Genomic DNA, 22,559 nt, shown 5'->3' with positions numbered 1-22,559 from the left:
CTTATAAGGAAACACAGCAAGGAAACAGTCGGCTACCATAATTTGCAGACAGGCTCTTTAGAGGCAAGAGAATTCCCAGCTGAGTGCAAACTGTTTGCTTTTAAAGCAAACTTTTCCAAACTTTAAAACCTCATCTCATCCTGTCCCCTTGAGCTCTTATCTCCTTACTTACAGTCATTAGAAGATTATTCTGAATTGTCAGTATACCCTGGGAACAATAATCTATCTAAATAGCAGGTCAGATTAAAAGCGGAGTTTATACCTAAGAACTGGTTTCAATACTGACATTTCTTCTAAATTTTATATGCAAAAAAAAAAAAACCTGCATACCTAGAGACAACAGCTGATTCAGGACTGAGATCTCTCAGATGTCTCCCTTAATTGCATTGCTACTAACCAGCCATGGGAAGGCCCATTATATGTGAAGCCATTTGTTCCTGTGAAAAGCAGTGCAAGAATGTGACCCGTAACACATGAAGTTGCCATACACTGGATCAGACTGTTAGTCCATCAAGTTCAGTATTACCTATTCAGACTGGCCGCACCTCTCCAGGTAGGGTTACCAGGTCCAGGTTGAGAAATTCCTGGAGATTTTGGAGGTGGCAACTCAAGAGTATGGGGTTTAGGGAAGGCAGGGCCCTCATATGGCTATAATGCCATAGAATCCACTTTCCAAGGCAACAATTCTCTTCAGGTGAACTGATTTCTGCGACCTGGAGATCAGTTGTAATTTGAGGAGATCTCCACCCCCAACCTGTACAGTGGTAACCCTCCTCTCCAGGGCCACAGATTCAGGTCTTCTGCATCACCATTTACCTGATACTTTAAGGGATACTTTTAACGTTTAACACATTTCTTGTTTGCCTTCCCTATCGGCACTCAACTGGAATGCAAGTCCCAAAGATACATTCCGTGGTTGTGTCTCCCATATTTCTAGCAAAGATCAGGAAGCCCTCCTTTCATATCAAGCAATTCAAAGTGTCACTAACAGACCAAGCTGGGAAGAGAACTACTGCAGTGAGTTGAGGTGTGCGCTTGGATATACCCAAACCCAAAGTAAACCAGAAATTATCCTTTCCAAGTTGGCTCAGCAGTATCCAAAAATGACCCCAAATGTTCCTAAATTCTGGAATTAATGTAAATTTATTTCCTGAAATTTGGGGAGTGCTTTGGGTTTCAGGGGCCACGAGCCAAAGGGGTAAGAGGTAGCAGGTCTGTCAAAGAGGTGTTTGCTGATGGGGTGGGGTGGGTTGGCTCTCCTTCCTTTAAATTTTGAAGTGCTTTTATTTTCTATGGGAGATCAGGTCTGCCACCATAGAATATAATGGTCCTTCAAAGTTTAAAGGGTCTGAAAATACAGAGCTGATCAAACAGGCTTGGATTGGGAGGTTAGGCTAACCACTCTTAGGAAATACGTAGCAATTATTACCTATGGGTGGTAAGAGGCCAAGCTTGTAGAGGTAAATCAACTTACACCATCAACATTCTTCTTTTTTATTACTCAGCCAGCACACATTTGAAGCAATTGGAGGGTTGTCCAGCATCTTATTTTTAAAAGTATATAAAATACAGTTTAATAAATAGAAAAAATAGCTCACCGAATTTTAGAATTCATTATAAACACTTCCAAAATGCTAAGCTTAACCAGGTGTCTTTCCCCCACAACTTGTCTTCCAAATCTTACCTTTGAGCTTGTCTCTGATGACCTTCAACAATCACAATGGACTTTTTTGTGCCACTGGATCCTGTCCCAATAGCTGAATGGGATCTAGTCAGTTTTCTAAACCAAAAATTCATTCCTCTATCAGTGCCTTCAGGGGAATGTATGAAGTCGCCCTAGATTATGGTAGATTATAGCCACCTACCTCAATATTATTGATTCATTGATATCAGTATTGTATACTCGGAGTAGAGGTATCTCTCTGATATGGTAGGCTAGGAAACATCTTTCCTAACATGTAATAGCTGAGCTTCTATTAAATGAAGATGTCAGGCACTGAAACTGGAATCACCTGCTTGGTCCATAAATGAGAAGGATCTTACACTTGTTCTCCCATCATGGATACACATGCACTACTTGGGAGACAGAGTACACTTGAATATAAGACCACACAGAAAGTAAGTCACTAGAGCATTCCTGTGTAAGATGTTTTGTGTAGAGAGACTCAAAGATTAAGCTTTCACAAGGATTAAGATTTACTAGTTGCAAGATCTCAGTACCTTAAATCCTGATGGCTTGTTCCTCCAGTATAAGAACAAAAGGAGGTAGGATTCACCAGCTATGAAGTTCCTGAAGATCCTCCAGAATACATTTCAGTTTTCAGATACACATGCACACACTGCCAAAACATGTGGATCCTGTATATTAAATGATCCTTCCAGAAGAACTCAGAAACAGTCCCTCTAGCCCAGTACTCTACCTTGCAGCTACCCAAGGCCTCAAATAGATGTCCTTCCTTGAACTGAAAATGGCAGGGATCTCTGATTTGCATCAAAAATATGGACTCTGGATTCCCATTCCTAACTTGAGAAGTACCTAAATCTTCCTGGCACTATTGAAAGGCTTTGCCATTGAACCACATCCTGGTTCATTCATCTTCCTAATTACTCTCCTTCCTAATTACTCTCAGTGCTACAACACTGACAGCATGTTGGATAACATTGTAGGCTATCTCCATGGGAACTTCATCCGTTCCTTCAGTGCTTTCTTCTAGATCATTAGAAGTTTCTTTCTCACCTCCACTTCTTGAGTTTGAAGAGCATAATGTCATAACTGAGGTTTCTACAGGGGAATCTAACTAGTGTTATGCAGACATTGTTCTACCAGAAGGACAGGGCTGGGGAAAGAGTGACAAAGAGATGAAGGATAGCCAAAGGGATCTTCCAATTACTTTGTCTCATCTATTGATTGGCCCCATTTCATTCACCTATTGGACCATCAATTTCCCAATTACCAGAAGTGGTAAGTTACATTCATACTTAAGATGGGACTATTAACTTGAGAAATTTCATGCCCACATTTATTTCTCCTCCACCATAGTCCATACAAATAATAGGCCTTATCCCTCCAGCAGCAGAGAGTATCTAAAACAAGTCTAAAACTCTAAACACTATTAGAGATAGGCATGAACCAGGAAAATGGCAGTTCGTGGTTCGTGAAAAGCGATGAACCATGAACCACGATCCACCATGAATTTGCCCAATTCGCAAACTGGTTCATTCGGTTCATGGTTCGACACTTTTGGAGCTGGCAAAGCAGCAGCAGCTGCAGCACTTTTCTAGCTCTTTGCATTTGCAAATACAAAGAAAGGTTTCAAACTTCCTGCCCAGCTGCTGTTTTCACCCAATGGGAGGGAAGGAGGGTGCACCCCTCCCCTTCCCCCTCCCCCTCCAATTGAGTGGAAAAAGCAGGGTGGGAAGTTTGAAAGCAACACTTTTCTTGCTGCTTGTGGCTGCAAGTGGCAAGAAAAGTGTTGCTTTCAAATGCCCGCCACTTTTCAGCTGATGGGAGAGGGATCCCCCATCAGCTGGAAAAAGCTGCCGGCTTTACAAGGTGCTATTGGACTCTTTACTATTTTGCAGCTACAGACTAACACAGCTAACCCCTCTGGCTTTGAAAGAAGCTCCCATCAGCTGAAAAAAGCTGCTTTCAAATGCTAGCCACTTTTTTCACCTGAGGAGTGAAAAAGTGGTGGGCATTTGAAAGCAGCAATACTTTTCTTGCTGTGCAAAAGTTTTGCTGCTTTCAAACCCCAGCAGTTTTTTCAGCAGACAGGAGGGGGATTTCCCTCCCATCAGCTGAAAAAAGCTGCTTTCAAATGCCCTCCTCTCCCTCCCCTCAACTGAAAAAAGTGGCGGGTGTTTGAAAGCACAACACTTTTCTTGCCCTGCAAAAGCCGGCAGTTTTTTCTTCTGATGGGGGATCCCCTATCAGCTGAAAAGCATCTGGTGTTTAAAAACAATCTTTTTCTTGTCTTTGCAAACAGCAAGAAAAGTGCTGCTTTGAGCTTTGGTGTGCTCTGTAAAGATTCCTGAATCTTTACCAAGCATACCAAAGCGTTTAAACACCCTGCTCAAACTGAAAAAAGAACCAAACGAACCAGCCTAAAGTTCATCACTGTTCATCAGAAATGGGCTCTGATGAATGGCTGGTTCGCAAACCACGAAGTGGCTCGGTTCATAATGGATTTGGCTCATATTTCAGTTCATGCCCACCTCTAAACACTACACAATACAGACTTTAATGTGTGTCTGCTGTTGAATAGCAGCAAGCAGCCAGGCCTGGATAAGTAATGCAAGTCATATGATAGCAAGTCACCAGTGGTTGCTGCTGGGCTTGGCCATGATGTGTTTTCACTCAAAGGCCAAAATAGCCCCAGAAAGAGCCTTGCCCCCATCCCACCCTTAATGGACACACACCAGGCCCAGAATGCGGGCAAGATTGAGGTTGCCTAGCAGTATCCGTTGAAGGCATCTATAGCTTAAAGCTACAGATTCTCCTTTTATCATTTTGGGGTTTTTTTAAACACCCTCCCCACCCATATACATATATATACTTACATATATGTATGTATGTATGTATGCATGCGTGCATGTACTCAGATTCTTTTGCAAACCTGGGCATTTTTTCAGGTTTGCAGAAAGATCTGGTTTTTTTCCATTCACAGCTCCAGTCTACAGATTAAAATATCCTCAGATCTGGTCAGTTGAGAATTAAATATGTTGAAAACTCTGCATAGGTTTGCACTGATAGACATTCAATATTCAACATCTGAAAAAAAAGATGATCTTCGAATAGGTCTTGGTTTATAAAGGATCTAACTACTATCATTTTTGAATGTGGCTTTCATTGACTTGCTACCATGTTCATCATTTAAAACAATTCTGCATCACTCTGGACTACCATATTTTCCTGCTGCTCTCAGCCTTGTGTGTTCTAGAAAGTGATAGAAAGGGGGCTGATGAACTGCTGCCTGTTACCATTTCAGAGCTCATTCATTTTTCTTCATCCATGAACTTCTGGTGCATTTGGCATTGAGTTTCATATCAAATACCCTGGTGTCTAATGAAACGTGCACAATTGCTCAATCTCCATTTTAAGGAAGATCCTCTCTGTGGACTTTGGACTCTTCCAGTCTATCCCCAAACATCATGTTCTCCTTCTCATCACCTCTTCCCCTTCTGTAGTTTATATCAAGCCTGATGAAGAGTTCTCTGATGCTCAATCTCTTCTGCTCTCCATTTACTGGTATTTTGTTTGGCACAAATAAAATGCAATTGGATTTTCTCTCCCTGTGGACCTACATGTCTTTCCCTGATTTTAATCTCTCAACAACTTTCCTCTGACAAGGGCAGATATAATACATAGCTCTGCTCTCAAACCCACTTTCATTTATATAGCAGGAATCTCAAAGTAATATATAACATATACATCCAATATCTTAACAGTTTATTATTACGAACTAGGATCAGAATTTGAGTCAGCATATACAATAATATATAACAAATACATTGATTACATATCTAAGCATATCTAGGAAACGGAACAATATATTTAAATGAATAAAATTGTTAAAATATTGTAAAAATTTCTTAAAGGAAGTTGTGATAGTCTGTCTGATTAAACTAGTCAGGGTGCAGAATCTTGCTACCTCAGCAGTGATTTTGTTACAGGAATCAGCTAAAAGGATAACAGATTAAAATTAACTAGATCTTCCTGGATAGGTGACGATAATTGGTGCAATGTATTTGTTTGGGTCTCTTGATAAAATTGGCAAAATAAAAGAATTCGCTCAATTGTCTCTACCAGTCCAGACTGACAAGGGCAGAGACCATTTACTTATGGAATTTGAGCATATCTCCCCTCCAAAAGAGCAGAGGGGATAACTTTAAGTCGTGTGCACCATCCAATACCTTATTTAGTATCTGTCACATACAGTAATATCTATTGTGATATTAAGTAACCCAAGGTTTTTCTTTCCATTGGAATGTTATTTAGGCAGATGGTATCATCTCCAGAACCACTCATCAGCATCCAGGTACAGCAGAAATATAATCATCAGTGCTGGTGCCCAGCCCTCAAAAACCTCATTCAAAGTGTCGATTATTGGCAAATGAGGAACCCTCTTAATCAGCGACAATGCTTAATTTTTCTGTTCAAAGCCCAATCTTCGCACTACCTTGGCCAGCGCCTCATGGATATCCTTGTTCCTCAGAGTGTAAATGATAGGGTTCAAAAATGGGGTGACCACAACATAAAACATGGTAATTTTCTTTTCATTATCAGGAGATGTTCCTGAGTGGGGTACAATATATATAAAAATGGTGGTGCCATAGAACAAAGTGACCACTGCTAAGTGGGAACCACATGTAGAGAATGCCTTGTGCAATCCCCTAGCTGACCGCATTTGGGATACGGAGAAAAGAATGAGCCCGTAGGACGCCAAGATAATGGAAAGCGGTCCAAGGAGGACTGTTGCTGCAAGCAAAAAAATGATGATTTCTGTGATGTGGGTGTCATCACATGCAACTTTCAACATCATTGGCAGTTCACAGATAAAATGGTTGATGAGGCCAGAGCCACAGAAGGGGTGGCTAAAGGTGAGGAACACACATATTACAGAACCCAAAAAGCCACATACCCAGCAGGCTGAGGCAAGTTGTAACTGGCGCCATCTTCCCATGGAAGTGGCATAGGTCAGGGGATGGCAGATGGCTATGTAGCGATCGTAGGCCATGACGCCCAACAGAAGTGCTTCAGCAGAAGCCAATGACAAAGCTATATACATCTGTAATGCACAATGGATTAAAGACAATGCCGCATGACCTGTGAAAAGGTGAGCCAGCATCTGGGGTATGGTGCTGGAGACATAACAGATTTCCATGCTTGAGAGGTGTGCGAGGAAGAAATACATGGGCGTGTGGAGGTGGGAGTCCGCCACTACTAGCATGATGATTCCAAGGTTCCCCACAAGGGTAAATGAGTAGATGAGGAGGATCAGTACAAAGAGCAAAATCTGTGTCTCACGGTCATTGGAGAGTCCCACCAAAATTATCTCTTTAATAAAGGTAAAGTTTTCTGGTGCCATTCAGAACTTTTCCCTGAAAAAAAGAGAAATATTGAGAAACAGATCAGTAGGAACAGGGGCAAGCCAGGCTTTTCTTTCTTTAATTTGGAGATGTTTAAATTGTTTTGTAAGCCATCTTGAACTATGTGGAAAGGAAGGATATAAATATTCTAATAAATAAAAATAAGTGAACACAAACTACCCCATTTAACTCAGAATCCTTATCTGAGTCTAAAGAGTAGAAGCAAAATAGTAAAGAGTCCAGTAGCACCTCATCCTCCAACGTGATATATGCCCTCATGTGCCAACAATGCCCGTCTGCTCTGTACATAAGACAAACCAGCCAACCTCTGAGCAAAAGAGCAAATCTGACATCAAAAATGGCAATATCCAAAATCCAGTAGGAAAACATTTCAATCCACCAAGGACTTAAAGGTCCCCATAGCTGAACAGAAACATTTGAAAAACAAAATTTTAAAAAATGGAATTCATATGTAAATTTGACTCAATCAGACTTGGATTGAATAGAGACTCTGTATGGTTATCTCATTACCAGAATCTGCATTCCATTCAGATTCAGCAATGGAGGGAAGGGGTCACACCCAGCCTGGATTGTGCACTCCACCTCTTTCATAACTTTTGCAACTGATTTACATTTACATGATCCTCACTCCAGAGAGAGAAACATGATTAGTTCCTGCCCTCCAAAGCTGCAGATGTGCTCTCTTTGACAAGAAAGGCACTTGTGAGTCACCCCTCCCTGAACATTCCAAACTCCCCTCTTCCCATTGATTAGATCCTGTCTGGCAATTGAGGGCAATCAATCACCTCTGATAAGTTTGAAACTCTTCCTGGGAACATTTAATCAAAACTCCAAATTCATGAAGGAGCTCTGGGAACATTTAATTAATTGCAGTTTCTTTGTAACACACTGGGAACCATTGATCTAAGTCTTTTGTTACACCCCGGCAGTAACAGTCAAGGTACTCAAACCTTTGTCTTTCCCAGAAGATGACCATTAGGGTCTTTTGTCTTACTGGCTGAAGTCATTCTCCAGCCCTAGGGCACAGCTTGCCCTATAATTACTCTGGCTCTGTCCCAGTCATATTGTACATGCTTATTGGTCCCAAGCGTAGTGCCCTCAGAATCCCTGAGACTCTCCTGGTTGAGAATGCTGGCTGTTTGAAGCCTTCTTCCTCCATGGACTACTTTACTCCACTGACTGGTAATTATTTCCTGAATCCCACACTCTATTCCAACCTCTGGCTAAGTTCCCAGGACTCTTGTATGCTTGTATAAACCGTTTATTTGCCTCTTGTGTGTGTGTGAGTGAGTCTTCCCCTTTAAATAAAAACTACTCTTTATTTGAAAAACATCTGTCTCATCATTTTTCTTGGGGAGGGGACTCCGTAAAAATTGGTGGAGGATCTCACTTGTTACCCCTCTCGCATAGCCTTCTCCTTGCTGCTAATTCCCCCAGGTCTCAAGATCAATTCCAGTAACATCGGAGTTCAACAGTTCTATCCAATGTCAGTCAACTGCTTATTTTATGTATTTATTTACATTATTTATGTTACATCTACCTTTCTCATGGGATACTCAAGGCAGGTTACACAGTGTGAGTCAATACAGTCAATATCAAAAATATTTCCATAAAAATGTAATACATACACATTTCCAAAGATTTTAAAACCAGCAGAAATCCAATGCAGAGCAGAAGAAATGGTGAAACAGAGCCTAAGCAATTCTATGACTGACATAATGTCTGATGTATGTCATCGTTACTGTTTTCGTTTTCTAGCATTTAGCACTTTTCCAGTCAATTGCAGCATGTCCTCAGTTCTCAGTTATGTCAGTTTTTTGCGTGATTTTTTTTTTGCATTTTTCTCTGAGGAAAATGTTTCTACCTGGACTGCTCCAGGACTGTGGTCCTGGTCTTTCAGGAAAATGGGAGAGGCTTTAGGGGCTTTCAGAGAAGGGGGAAAGGAAATAGTAGAGGAATAAACAATCCTCCCTCTCAGCCATAGCTTTGAGGTTCTCTCTGATGATCTTCAACAGTGAGAATGGAGTTTCTCATGCCACTGGCTTCTGCCCTGTAGCTGTGTGAGTTTCAGTCACCTTTTCAAGGGAACCTGAGGAAAACCTGTACAGAAATTGGTTCGACTATCGGTGACTTCAGGGATATGTATGAAGATGTCTTATACAGCCATTTTGCTCAATATTGAGAGAATATTCATTTATCTAGCTCAATTATCTAGCTCTAAGCAGAGGCATCTTTGCAGGATTTGTGACTAAGGGCCAAGCTACACATGACGAATGACACTTGAACAGCAAGTGGATTGAGTGGAGGGCAAGTGAACAGGGAGAAATACACTTGCCGTTCAAGTGTCATTCGTCATGTGTAGTTTGGCCCTTAGAAAGATCTTTCTCAGCATCTCATACCCGAGATTATTTAAAGAGATAATTGGAAATGGAAATCAGATCAGCTCCATACAAAGCAGGGTCTATACTTGAGCCACTATTGCTCTCCCCAAAAGCTAAATCTATACTCTTGCTCAGGTGGGTGTGCTGATTTCCCTGAAGTCTCAGTCACTCATTTACATTTATTTCTTACGATCACTGGTCAAGTTGAATATTATCTTCTAGTAAAGATAAAGGATATCAGTGTTTCATCCGTGACTTGTAGACAGAGAGATATCAACACTGAACCAGTCTTTTACTGAGTGAGGCCAATGGTCCTCCAAACCCAGTATTGTCTATCCTTAGTAGCAGTTCCTCTCCATGATCCACAGACAGACATATTTGCCAAAATATATAGATTCTATACATACCTGGTTAGGAGGAGCAGATGGCTTAATTTGCTACTGATACCAGTAAGAGATTCAGTCAGTAGGCCAAAACTTATTCTATCTTTCTCTAACACTGGGAGGGAAGTTGCTTTATATGAAGTCAGAAAAATGGTCCCTCTACCTGATTATGTACTCTTAGACTTACAGCCTCTTTCCAGGGCTTCAAGAAGATGTCAGTCCTTGTCTCAGAAATGCCTGGAAGCTTGGAGATGAATGCAAGTTATGTAGTCTGGATTTCAAATTCTCGGCCACCTTGAGAATTTCTCCTCAAGTCAATAGTTAACTCCCTTTTAGATGAGAATTAATACACACAGACTTGTTCAGCTTTCTGATTCTTCTCAGCTTTAGAAAAGGGATAGCATAGTATGTGATTCTGCTCATCTCCAAGGTTTTTGGACTCAGCTTTAGAAAAGGGATAGCATAGTATGTGATTCTGCTCATCTCCAAGGTTTTTGGACTCAGCTTTAGAAAAGGGATAGCATAGTATGTGATTCTGCTCATCTCCAAGGTTTTTGGACTCAAAAAAATCATAAAAGCCATGGACTTTCTCCACAAGGACTGGTTCAATTCCCTTGGAGCTTTCTCTTAGATCATTAATATTTTTCTTGTTAACTTAGCCTCTTGGGTCTGAAGCACTTGATGCTGAAGAATGAAAATAGCGGCTAAAGGTGTAGGTTAAACCTATATCTCCTAATTTTTAAGTTAAATGCTCTCCACCAAGCCTTTGCTTCTTAAGATATCTCCCCAATCTTGGCTCTCAAAGCTATTCCTAACACACATCTTGGAGTTCCCAAGATATTGTTAAGGAACCTTAATAACAGGGCATCAATATTATCCATTGCCACACTGATCCATACCCATACGACGCACAGCAACTGCCCAGGAACATTAGTGCAGAATGTTTTAACTGCTGCAGGAACATATTGTTCACCTGAGGAGTAATAGAATATGGCATTATACCCTGCTGAGGCCCATTCCCAAATCCCACCCTCTCCGTGTTCTGCCCCCAAATCTCCAGCAATTTCCCATCCCAGAATTGGCAACCCTATACACTGAGCATGCTGGACTTGGAAATGGAACGGGAAACTTGCAAGGAAGCGGAATCCCATTTTTCCTGCCTTTTCTCTCCTCCCCACTTTTCTCTCCCCCCAGTCCCTGCAATCCCCTTTCCCCCCAACCTTTCCCTGTTACCCTTCCCCCATCCCAGCAACCTTCCCAGCCACCCACCCACCATTCCTTGTTACTCTTCTCCCCTACCTACACCCCTCCCCCTGCCTTTTACTTACTGTTTCCCTAGGTGGGGGTTGAAGATCTCCAAGTATTACAGATGACCTCCAGGCCACAGCAAGCCATTCCTCTGGAGAAAATGGCTGCTTTGGAGTTATACCTCACTGAGACAGGATTGCCAGGTCCCCAAGGGGCCAAACCAAGGGGTGAGGGCTGTGTGTACAAAGCATGCACGCACTCCGGTACCCACCCATCTTGCCAGAGAAGGACATCATTTTCTGGCACGGTTCAGGTGCTGTGGGTCATGCCATGCAAGGAGCTGTATGCTTCACCACTGTTGGCTCCAGTCTCAACAAGACTTGCCCTGACTGGGGACTTGAGCCTTGAGCAAAACATGACTGGCATCTAGTCCTGGACCTGCACGTCTGGCCAAGTCAAATGGAAACACTGCCACAGGCTTAGATTTGAGCCCCACTCATACCACGTGCAATGTCACCATTGGTTTACTCCACTCAGGATTCTACCACGTTATTAGCCAATACAGATATTCTGCGATTTGTAGGGATTCACACACTATTTTCAATCAATTATTTTATTTTATTTGTAACCCAGCACAATAGAGAGCTGGGCATTCCAGTGGACACAACAGCTTCATATTTCTCCAGCTTCTGGCCTGAGACAAGGTCCAGATTTTTCCCCCCACTCATCCATGAAGCTCGCTAGCTCCCTCTATTGTCTTCACCAGCAGTGTATCACTTAAAACCAGCAGTGTATCACTTGTGTGGTGTATCACTTAAAACATTTATTGGCACTTGTCCCTGGCTTTATTTTTATGTGTGTTTGTATGTTTATATGGTTTTATTGAATTGTTTATTTTATTTATACTTTAAATGCTGTATTCATGTTAAAATGTTTTACTGTTTTGACGTCCCCTGCCTTGGGGACTCAATTCGGGTGGAAAGGAAACAAAGAATTTTTTAATATAAAATAAATAAAGAATAATTTTCCTTAGATCATTCTGTTTTAACCTGACCTACCTCTTAGAGTTATTGTGAGGATCAAAGAAAGGAGATAACCATTTGGATTCTCTGTGGTAGAGTTTCCAGGTACCTCACCCTTCAGTCGGGACTCGGCACTTACTGTATTCTTGTTCCCAGCATGCTCCTTGCGTGCTTGTGAAGCACGATAATATCAGGAAATGCCATCATCGGTCAAGGCAGTAGAGGGCGCATATGCTTTGCAGCGGGACGATTTGGGGGCTGTGAACTGCATTCGTGCTCTTGGGGTGGCACATTGACTACAGTGATGTCATCGTGCCAGCCCTGGGAGTGCCCCTGCAAAGCCCATTCCCCACCTTTTCCCCTGCTGGCACGGGAAACAGTGGCAGGGTGAAAAAAGTGAGTGTGGGTGATCCCTAACCTGTGACAATCCCAGCATCTTATGGAATGGCCTACATGAACAGCTCAGGAAAGCTCTCACTCAGTTGGCCTTCTACAAACTATGCAAAACCATATTATTCAAGAGGTAATAAGGTTGTGCTGTAAGGAAATGTTTCAGAGAGATGCTTTGGTAAAGGGATGGGAAGAGACTGTAGACTATGGTACTGTGTTCTGTCTGTTGCTGTAAGTATGTTACTTCTAGGCAGTTTCCACATCATTTAATGTCTTGTTAAGTTGTTTATGTTTTGTTTCAGCATTATCTTTCACCTCTGTATCAGATTTCTGCTTGTTTTTTTCCCCAACTTTCTGCCATCAATACCATGGCCCTTTTCACACTGCTTACCGGGACTCGCAATGATATGGAACATCGCGCTACAAATGCGGAAAATCGCGGTTTTTTGCACGAGATTTGCGTGACATTGCACAAGATTTGCGTGACATCGAGCGAGATTTGCGCGACATCGTGCAATGTTCTGCGCTGTTGGAGGTCCCAGTAAGTAGTGTGAAAAGGGCCCATATTGAATATCTCAGCCATTAATCATATTGGCCTACTCTATATAATCTGCCTTGAGTCTCAGTGAGCAAGGAAGACTACAAATCATGTTAATAAATAAAATATAATTAAAATGTAACAATCAAATAGTCCCTGATGCTATTTTGTCTGTTAGAGTGTGTTACTGCCAACATCTATAAAAGAGCAAGAGTCCAATAGCACCTACAGGACTAAAAATTTGTGGTAGGATCATAAGTCACAGTTGACTTCCTCAGATTTTCTTCAGATTTATGTGACTCATAAATGCAGTGCAGTGATCCCAAAGCTAAAGTGATCTGAAGAGCCAAGTGTAGGGTTCTGAATATCGAAAACATCTTAACACTTGTCTTCAAAGTTGATTAGGCTGAGAGAGAGGGCCATTCTCAAGGCCCCTGTCAACAATAGCAAGATTTGATTATCTGTGCAAACATCCAAAATTACAGCACCACATTCACACTATTCATGCTTGCAACTTTTGTACCCTCAGACTAATGTCAACACTCATCTTTTCTGCTCAAAGCCCCATTTTCGTAGCACTTTGGCCATCGCCGCATGAATGTCCTTGTTCCGCAGAGTGTATATGATAGGGTTCAGAAGTGGGGTGACCACAACATAAAACACAGCAGCCTGCTTGTCATTCCCAGGAGATGCTCCTATCCGTGGTGCAATATAGACAAAGATGGCCGTGACGTAAAAGATTATGACCACTGCTAGATGGGAGCCACATGTAGAGAAGGCCTTGCGCAATCCACTAGCTGACCTCATTTGGAACAAAGAAAACAGAATGAGTCCATAAGAAGTCAAGGTAGCTGAAAGAGGGCAGAAGAGGACGATTGCTGCGAACACAAAAATGATGATTTCTGTAATACGGGTGTCATCACATGCGAGCCTCAACACCACTGGCATCTCACAGATAAAATGGTTGATGCAGCAAGGGCCACAGAAGGGGTGGCTAAAGGTGAGGCTCACACATACCATTGCAACACCAAACCCACCTATCCAGCAGGCTAAGGCAAGCTGAAATTGGTGCTGACTCCCCATAGCAGTGGCATATATGAGGGGATGGCAGATGGCTAAGTAACGGTCATAAGCCATGACGCCAAGCAGAAGTACTTCAGCAGCAGCCAAGGCCAAAGCTGTGTACATCTGCAATGCACAACAGATTAAAGACAATCCTGCATGACCTGCTAGAAGGTGAGCAAGTATCTGGGGGATGGTGGTGTTGACATAACAGATCTCCACACTTGAGAGTTGTGTAAGGAAGAAATACATGGGGGTGTGGAGGTGGGAGTCTGTCCGTACCAACATGATAATCCCTGCATTCCCCACAAGAGTAAATATATAGATGAGGAGAATGACCACGAAGAGTAGAATCTGTGTCTTGCGGTCATTGGAGAGTCCCACCAAGATGAACTCTGTACTAGCATTGAAAGTGTCAGGAGGACCCATCCACGGCTTCTTCCTGCAGAGAATGAGAAACATTGACCGATTGAGAAATACAGTAACTCTAAAACAAGCTGGACTTTCCCTTTCTAGTGCGGATCAGACAAGGCAACTTGGTTTGCCAACTTCAGCTGGGGAATTTCCTGGGCATCTGGGGCTGAAGACTGGGGGCCAAGCTACACATGACGAATGACACTTGAACGGCAAGTGGATTGAGTGGAGGGCAAGTGAACAGGGAGAAATACACTTGCCATTCAAGTGTCATTCGTCATGTGTAGCTTGGCCCTGGGAAAGATTGGGTTTGGGAAGAGGATGGACTTCAGCAGGATATAATGCCATAAATGCCACCTTCAAAGACAGCCATTTTCTCTGGGGGAACTCATCTTTGTAATCCAGAGATGAGTTCTAATTCTGGGAGAACTTCAAGCACCACCACCTTCCTCCTCTAAAGTTCCTTGACTTGAATGTACCTCTTACTTGTGCTGACAAGAGAACTTTTATAAAGAATTTGTCAAAATGATAACCTCCTGACAAAATACTTAAAATATACAGTGGTTATAATTCTGCATGTTGGACATATAGGAAAGAATTTTGAATGTTGGCGGTGGTTCTGTGAGAAGATGCTTCGAGATTGAATTCAGAATATGCAAATTTACCATTTTTTTAAAAAAATAATAATTCACACAACTCAGGAGCCTAACATTTGCCCTCACATTTACTTAAAGGGGTCTCTATCAACAATTAAGGAAATGTTAATTTTTCTCCCTTAGTGTTGTGGTGATGTCGGTAAATGTTTAATATAGATAACTTTCAGAAATAGCTAAATTATCTAAATAGAATGTTCAAATGTGGGACATGTGAGTAAAATTACATTGTCTATTCAAGTTAAAGGGGGTTGCCAAAATTAATAATTTAGGCAGAACTGGAAATTGTTTGTGATATTTTGGAATGGTAAAAAGTTAAGTGCCGGAGAAAAGATATTTTTCCTTGTCAATTTGATTTTTTTAAAAAAATCAATTCTTCCTGCCCATGAATTCTCTACTGTTTTTACTGGAAAGCCTCAAGGGAGGGGATAACTTTTATCAATACAAAGAGAATCCATTTAAAGTAATAAACTTTGAATCAAACCACTGAAAATGCGCGATTCTTTGCCATCATTAAAGATAACTGCTGATTGAGGATCTGGGACCTATCAGATAGCATTAACTAACATGAGAAAAACTAAGTACTGATGGGGGACCTGACATACATGAGGAGACTCGTTCCAAGTAAAGCAGTTCATCATGTATGTGTTTGTCAATTGTGGTACCAACATGGGGTTAGTGGATGAGTGGTACTATCCCCTGTTCCAGGAGAAAAGAGCAAGAGTCCAGTAGCACCAGATACTGGTATCTGAAGAAGTGAGCGTTGACTTATGAAAACTCATACCCTACCATAAATTTTGTTAGTTTTATAGATGTTACTGGACTCTTTAACTTTTCAACTGCTACAGACAGACTCAGGGCCAAGCTACACATGACGAATGACACTTGAACGGCAAGTGGATTGAGTGGAGGGCAAGTGAACAGGGAGAAATACACTTGCCGTTCAAGTGCCATTCGTCATGTGTAGCTTGGCCCTAAGACAGCTACATATCTTGATATATCCCCTGTTCTCTCATCCTGTCTTAAAAACGACTCCCTGGAGCAGTCCTTTTCTCCGCAGCTTGGTCCATCACTAAGAATTATAACTGACTCATAAAACAGATTTTGCACCCCCTCCATGGGAAATTTGGAAAGAATAAACATTCATAAGATTTACATTCGAAGCTTGGTGAGGAGAAGATAACCCAGAAAAGTGTTTCTCATAAGAAAAAAAATACTAACAGAACTGATGACCAAGTTAATCAATGGTAAACTCGTAAGCAAAGTTATACTTTTCCAAATCAATTGAAGTCAGTGGGCTTAAAGGGTATAACCTTGTATAGGATTCTAAGGTTGTTGTTGTTGTTGTTATTGTTGTTTATATTTCTAGTCTGCTCTCTCCACAAGCAGGCTCAGAACAGAGTACAACAAATATGAAACAGTATAAAACTTTAGTTTAAAACCAACTAAAAACATAAATAAAAGCAGCAATTTCTACAAGATAGCAGCGGCATGCATATAACAACAACAACATTCGATTTATATACCACCCTTCAGGACAACTTAATGCCCACTCAGAGCAGTTTACAAAGTATGTCATGATTATCCCCACATCAAAACACCCTGTGAGGTGGGTGGGGCTGATAGAGCTCCAGAAAGCCGTGACTAGCCCAAGGTCACCCATCTGGCTTCAAGTGGAGGAGTGGGGAATCAAACCCGACTCTCCAGATTAGAGTCCCGTGCTCTTAACCTCTACACCAAATTAACAACAAACGATGGGTCTGGGAGGCTAATTGCTAGATATTAACAAAATGGGATGGTGGTACACCCCCCCCCCCATGGCAGGAGGCCTGTTCCACAGACTGCACACCTCAGCCACCATATGCTTGGCAGAACATCTCTGTCTTACAGGTGTGGTGGAAGGATAATTCCTACAGGGCCCAGGTTTCCATAGATAGAGATTTCCACCAGGTGAGGGCCAGGACTGAGAAGGCCCTGGTCCTGGTTGAGGCAAGGCACACCTTTTAGGGCAATAGACCACCAGAATATGTTTATCTGCTGAACAGAACATCCTCCAGGGAACTTAGGGTAAGGAACCCAGCTCCATTTAGTCATGAACTCATAGAACTCAGGTGAGGTATTTAAACTCATAAAATTCTTGAATCCATCATTATATATGTGAGAGCAACTATATGTGCATATCTCTATATGTACTGATTGACTCAACAATGCCCAGCCCAAACCTAGAACTGTGAAATTTGCCGGCTGCAGTGAGGGGGGAGACTGTCAAGAAACCCCTGACAAGCGGCTGAGTTGGGGTGAAGTGCTCCTCTCCCTGCTGCTGTGCAGCAGTACCAACCAACCAACCAACCAACCAACCAACCAACCAACCAATCAATCGAGTTTATTGTCTATAGCCATAGGCCGTCACAATTCACCAAACATCGACTAATAAACAATTAAATCCATTATCACAGTTTGTATAAGTTACTAATATTAATTAAAACAATACAGTATGCGAAACTATCGCAGGAGTCACAAAACAGCCTCATTCAGTACCTCCTTAGATCTTATCTTTTGGCTGCGAGTGCAAACTGAGAGACTCTATAGGACACATGATTATCAGTGTCAGATAACAAAAACACAATCTTCTCGATTTCAGAGTATGTGTTTGTCACTGATAGAATTCTGGCCAAAAATTTAGCTCTGGATACACTATATAATGGACAATAAAGTAGGTAGTGGGAAAGGTTCTCCACTGTAGGTAATCCACAAATGCAGGTGCGATGTTCCGTAGGGGTGTGAGAATAACGCCCTGCCCAAAGAGCTGTTTGCATCACCTGAAAGCGCAGAGCAGTGAAAGACACTGAGGTTGTAATGAGACAAATGGTCAAATTTGATTAATTTATACCAAGAAGCTGCCTTAGATTTTAATATTGATAGCCGATCCATCACTGCATCTGACTTGTAGATCTACTCCTTAAGTGGGAGGTTGTTGGCTGAGACCCCTAACAGGTCATCCGGGATGGTATACCTTTGGCAAATGGTGTATAGAAAGCCAGGGCATGTGGGGTCTTTGGATAGTAAGTAATTTACTGATTAGCAAGTTAAGGAGTCAGAACTGGAAAATTTGATCCTTTTCCAGTATTTTAAAACTGCAAGGTGTACCTGCGCCCTAAGGGAGGGAAGTCCTGTTTCGGCCCTCATCAGGGCGGCAGGAGCGCCTTTGGGTAAAGCCAAAATCCATCTCAAGAATTGGTTTTGGATTACCTCAAGACTGATTAGAATGTCTTCCTTCCAACCCCACACTTCAGCTCCACATAGCAGGTGAGGGACTACCTTGCTCTTAAATAATTTCAGTGCTGGATCTATCAGTCGATCCCCCCCCCCTTTGTATAAAAGAAATGTATTATTGACCCTACAATCCTTGAGGCTGAGGATTTAACCAATGCAAGATATATCTTCCAATTCAGAGTCTCTTTAAAGGTTTCCTCTAGATATTTAAAGGAGCTGCATTGTTGGATTGGGTTGCCAAGGATGCTCCAGCGGGAGATTTTTGGCTTTCTCCTGAAAACCATTACTTTTGTCTTTGTGTAGTTGACATTGAGAGCTTCTACGTTACAATAATGGCCTAACTGATCTAAGAGTCTCCTCAAGCCGATCTTGGTCAGGGAGGTTAGGACCATGTCACCTGCATAAAGGAGAACTGAAATCTTCTGTTGTCCCAGAGAGAGAAGGCGGCATAAATTGGGGACCTGACAGAGTCTCATTGATATCATTGATATACAGCAGTAGAGAGAAGGGCATTTCACCCTGGCAGGCTGCACTCAGCTGCTTATCGGGGGTTTCCCTGACAAGCAGCTGAGTGGGAGATTTAAATGTCCCTCTTCCTGCTCTGCACAGCAGCAGGGAGAGGGAAATTTAAACCCCGGCAGGCTGCAATCAGCCCTTGTCAGGGTCTTACCTGACAAGTAGCTGAGTCAGGGGTGAAGTGCCCCTGGGCTTAGATTGGGGTTTCCTGGGAAACAGGAGTTCAGACAGAGTCCAGAAAGTTCGTGCCTACTGTTGCCAAGGGAATTGATTGAAAGGTGCCAGACTGTCTGGCTTGACAAACAGCTGATGAACACTAGGAATAGGGCTTGGAACGAACACATGTACTTCGGGAACAGGGGCCTCACGAACAGCTTGCTCGCAAACAGCTGATGGGGCTGTTCATGGCTTTTTTTTGTTTGTATTGCTGTTCGTGCCCATCTCTAATAGAGATTAGATGCATGCGAGAGGAGACATGGTTCCTCTTCCCCTTCAATAGAGACGCAGAGCAGCGAATCCACTTCAAGCAAGCCCTTGAAAAAAAACTAAAATAAGCTGATCTCTCCCTCTTCTGCCCCATAATTTGACTTGCAGATCTTACCTTTGTGCTTCTGTCTGATGATCTTCAACAACTGCAGTAGATGAGTTTCAAATTGGTATCTAATGCAACATGTGGAGACTCTAACAAGGAAATCAGCCATCAGTCAGTGGCTTCAGAGGCATGTATGAAGCTTCCATCCATCAGGTCAGACTGTCCTATTTAACTCAGAGCGGAACTACAAGTGACAAAAGTCACAGGTTGGACACTAGTCAGCTTCCCTCAAGTTTTGATGGGAAATGTAGGCAGCTTGGCGGAATGTTGGACAAGTGACAGTTGAAAAGTCCATGGGAGAGCCAAGCTGTGAGACCAGGATGCCTACATTTCCCATCAAAACTTGACGGAAGCTGACAAGTGTCCAACCTGTGCCTTTTGTCACTTGTAGTTCCGCTCTCAGATGCCTACTCTCACCAAAGGCATCTCTACAGGGTCTTGGTCAAGAAAAATCTTTGGCAGCATTCACTGCCTGAGAGTTTTTTAGCTAGAAGGAGTAGCATTTGTATTTGAGACCTTGTGCATGCAAAGCAGGTGATTTAGAAGTGAGTCCCAAAAAGGAAGACCTATGTATTATATGAGATGGAGCCGCAGATGAAGACTTTATCCATGTTATCTTGACAAAGCAGTCTATGGAGAGCTCAAGAACATAATATTTTGGCATTATCCTTCAGTATGAGAACAGCAGACATCTAGAATTTCTTGTCAGTAGACCAGCAAGAACGGCAGCTGGATGGGGCAGTCACTCAGGCTGCAATCCTAATGACATCTTCCTGAGAGAAAGCCCCACTGAATAACTTGATACTGGCTTCTGAGTAGACCTGCTTAGAACTCCTCCTTCAGTTACTTTATTGCTCAGCCTAACCTGTATCACAGAGCTGTTTTTAGGATAAAAAGGCGGATGTCCAAAGCCACTTTGGCTTTGGGGAGAAAAGTAAAGTGGGAATTAGGTAAATAAATAAATAAATAAATTTAAAGCTGGATGGATATTAATAAGTTTTGTAATGTAAAACTATGTGGAGGATGCAGCATCTTGTTAGTACTGACTTTCAAACATACATAAAATAAGAATCTGATTCATATTGAATCAGGCCATTGCTCTAATACGTCCAAAATTGTCTACTGTCAGTGGCAGCAGATCTCCAGACAGAGTTCCATCACAGGACAACTACCCGTTAACTTTCCATACAAGATGCCCTATACAGGCAAAGCAAGTTCTGTGCCACTGAGTAACCCCAGCCCAATTTACTGGGGGAAATACATGTGACATTCCAGATAATGCTTCCTGTGGCAAGTTCTTAGTACCTCAGCTCCTAGTGGTTTCTTCCTACAAGACAAGGGCTGAAAGCCTTTAGAATTTTCTGGCTGATGAGTGGAAAAAAGTATTTGAAGATCCTTCTTTAGGACACATGTATCAAAGTATACACTGACCAAAGACACTGCTGGGTGGAAGCATGCTGCTTAACTTGCTATGGATGCAGATCAAAGGCTTCGTAAAGAGGAGGACAGGTATTATTCCCAATGCCCATCTTTCCCAAAGAGGTCCTGTAGGATCAGGGGAGCAGCAACTTTATGCTGAGTCACGCATCATCTAGCCCAGTTGTACTCTCTACCTTGTCTGGAAACAGTTTTCCTTGTTTCAGGTAGGAAAGGCAAATGCCAAGGTTCTTTTACAAACAAGCAAAGCATCTCCTAAATTCCAATTCAGAAGTTCCAGCCCATGCTAAATGCCTTCTAAGAACAGAGCCACACATACCTTGGCGTATTCAGCTTCCCAAGTAATCTCAGCATTAGGAAAAGGACAGCATGGTGATGACTTCTTTTCCATACGATGTCAAAAGTTTCTGGATTCAAGAAGATAATAAAGACTGTCAACCTTCTCCATAAGGGCTGATTCAGTCCCTTTGGAACGTTCTTCTCAGTCACTGAGAGTTTCTTTGTTGCTTCAGCCTCCTGGGTCTGAGTCCTTCGATGTAACAAAATGGGAGGGGGAGGTTCTTTAAACTTTTCGACAAGGAAATTCCCCCACATCCCTTTTTGAGGTTATACAGAGGTGTTAAATGTATAGCAGATGATCGAGTTTGTCAGATCTCGGAAGCTAAATAGGATCTCTTTTGTGATTAGTGATTGATTGGAAGAGTATCTAGGAAGACCCAGGTTGCTATGCAGAAGAATGCAATGAAAAACCACCTCTGCTCATCTCTTCCCTTGAAAACCCCATGAACTGAAACTTCGTGAGGTCACCATGTGTCAGCTGTGACTTGATGGTACATCACCATCATCATCATCATCATCATCATCATCATCATCAAGTAATAACGAAAAGTTTCCTAAACGTTGGATATCCTCATTTCACTATTATTGGACCTCACCATTAGCAACAATAAGCAATTCTCAATTGTTATATTCAAACTCATGCAATGAGAATTCGCTTGAGAGATTTCATTTAGGTCACCTCTGAAACAGTTTTATATCCTTTTAGCAGAGGGTAGCATGAGCAGACTCGGGCACAAGCACGTTACTGTGTTCTACATGTTGTTCCACAGATATCTACCCATTCACAGACATCCTTTTCTTTTTTAATTATTTCTTTTGGGGCTATCAAAACAGCTACTGAGTGATCTGAGAACTAGGCCACTTTGAGGCTTTTAATATGACCAAAATAGAATCACTTATGAGGAAAATGTTCAACTTAGTGATTTTCTGTCTGGAGCGATTAACGTTTTCATTAGCCTCTTGTGTCACAGCAGTCCTGTGAGGTAGGCTAAGCTGAAAATGGGTGGCTCCATGGCGGCGTATATTGCTGATCTGATAAACCCTGTGTTTAGGAGGGCTTTTATGTTAGCGAGGTTCAATCTCTTTCCCTCAGCAGTGGTCACAGGCAGATACGGGGGTATTCCATATAGGGATAGGCTGTGTGACTGCACTCTGAGGGAACCCGATTCAATCTCACATATTCTTTTTCGCTGCCCCAAAT

General features: G+C 42.2%; 2 protein-coding genes across 2 annotated transcripts; both read right to left on the bottom strand.

Moving 5' to 3' along the window:
* Positions 1-6,143: 6,143 nt before the first annotated feature.
* LOC129339644 (olfactory receptor 5L1-like) lies at positions 6,144-7,088 on the bottom strand. The gene has a single exon (XM_054994226.1). It carries the CDS (start codon positions 7,086-7,088, stop codon positions 6,144-6,146), a length of 945 nt encoding a protein of 314 aa, XP_054850201.1.
* Positions 7,089-13,615: 6,527 nt separating this feature from the next.
* LOC129339643 (olfactory receptor 10C1-like) lies at positions 13,616-14,563 on the bottom strand. The gene has a single exon (XM_054994225.1). It carries the CDS (start codon positions 14,561-14,563, stop codon positions 13,616-13,618), a length of 948 nt encoding a protein of 315 aa, XP_054850200.1.
* Between the last annotated feature and the right edge of the window lie 7,996 nt (positions 14,564-22,559).

This window comes from Eublepharis macularius, chromosome 12, assembly GCF_028583425.1.
Source record: "Eublepharis macularius isolate TG4126 chromosome 12, MPM_Emac_v1.0, whole genome shotgun sequence".
NCBI classification, from domain to species: Eukaryota; Metazoa; Chordata; class Lepidosauria; order Squamata; family Eublepharidae; genus Eublepharis; species Eublepharis macularius.
This window is presented reverse-complemented; position numbering and strand designations above follow the sequence as displayed.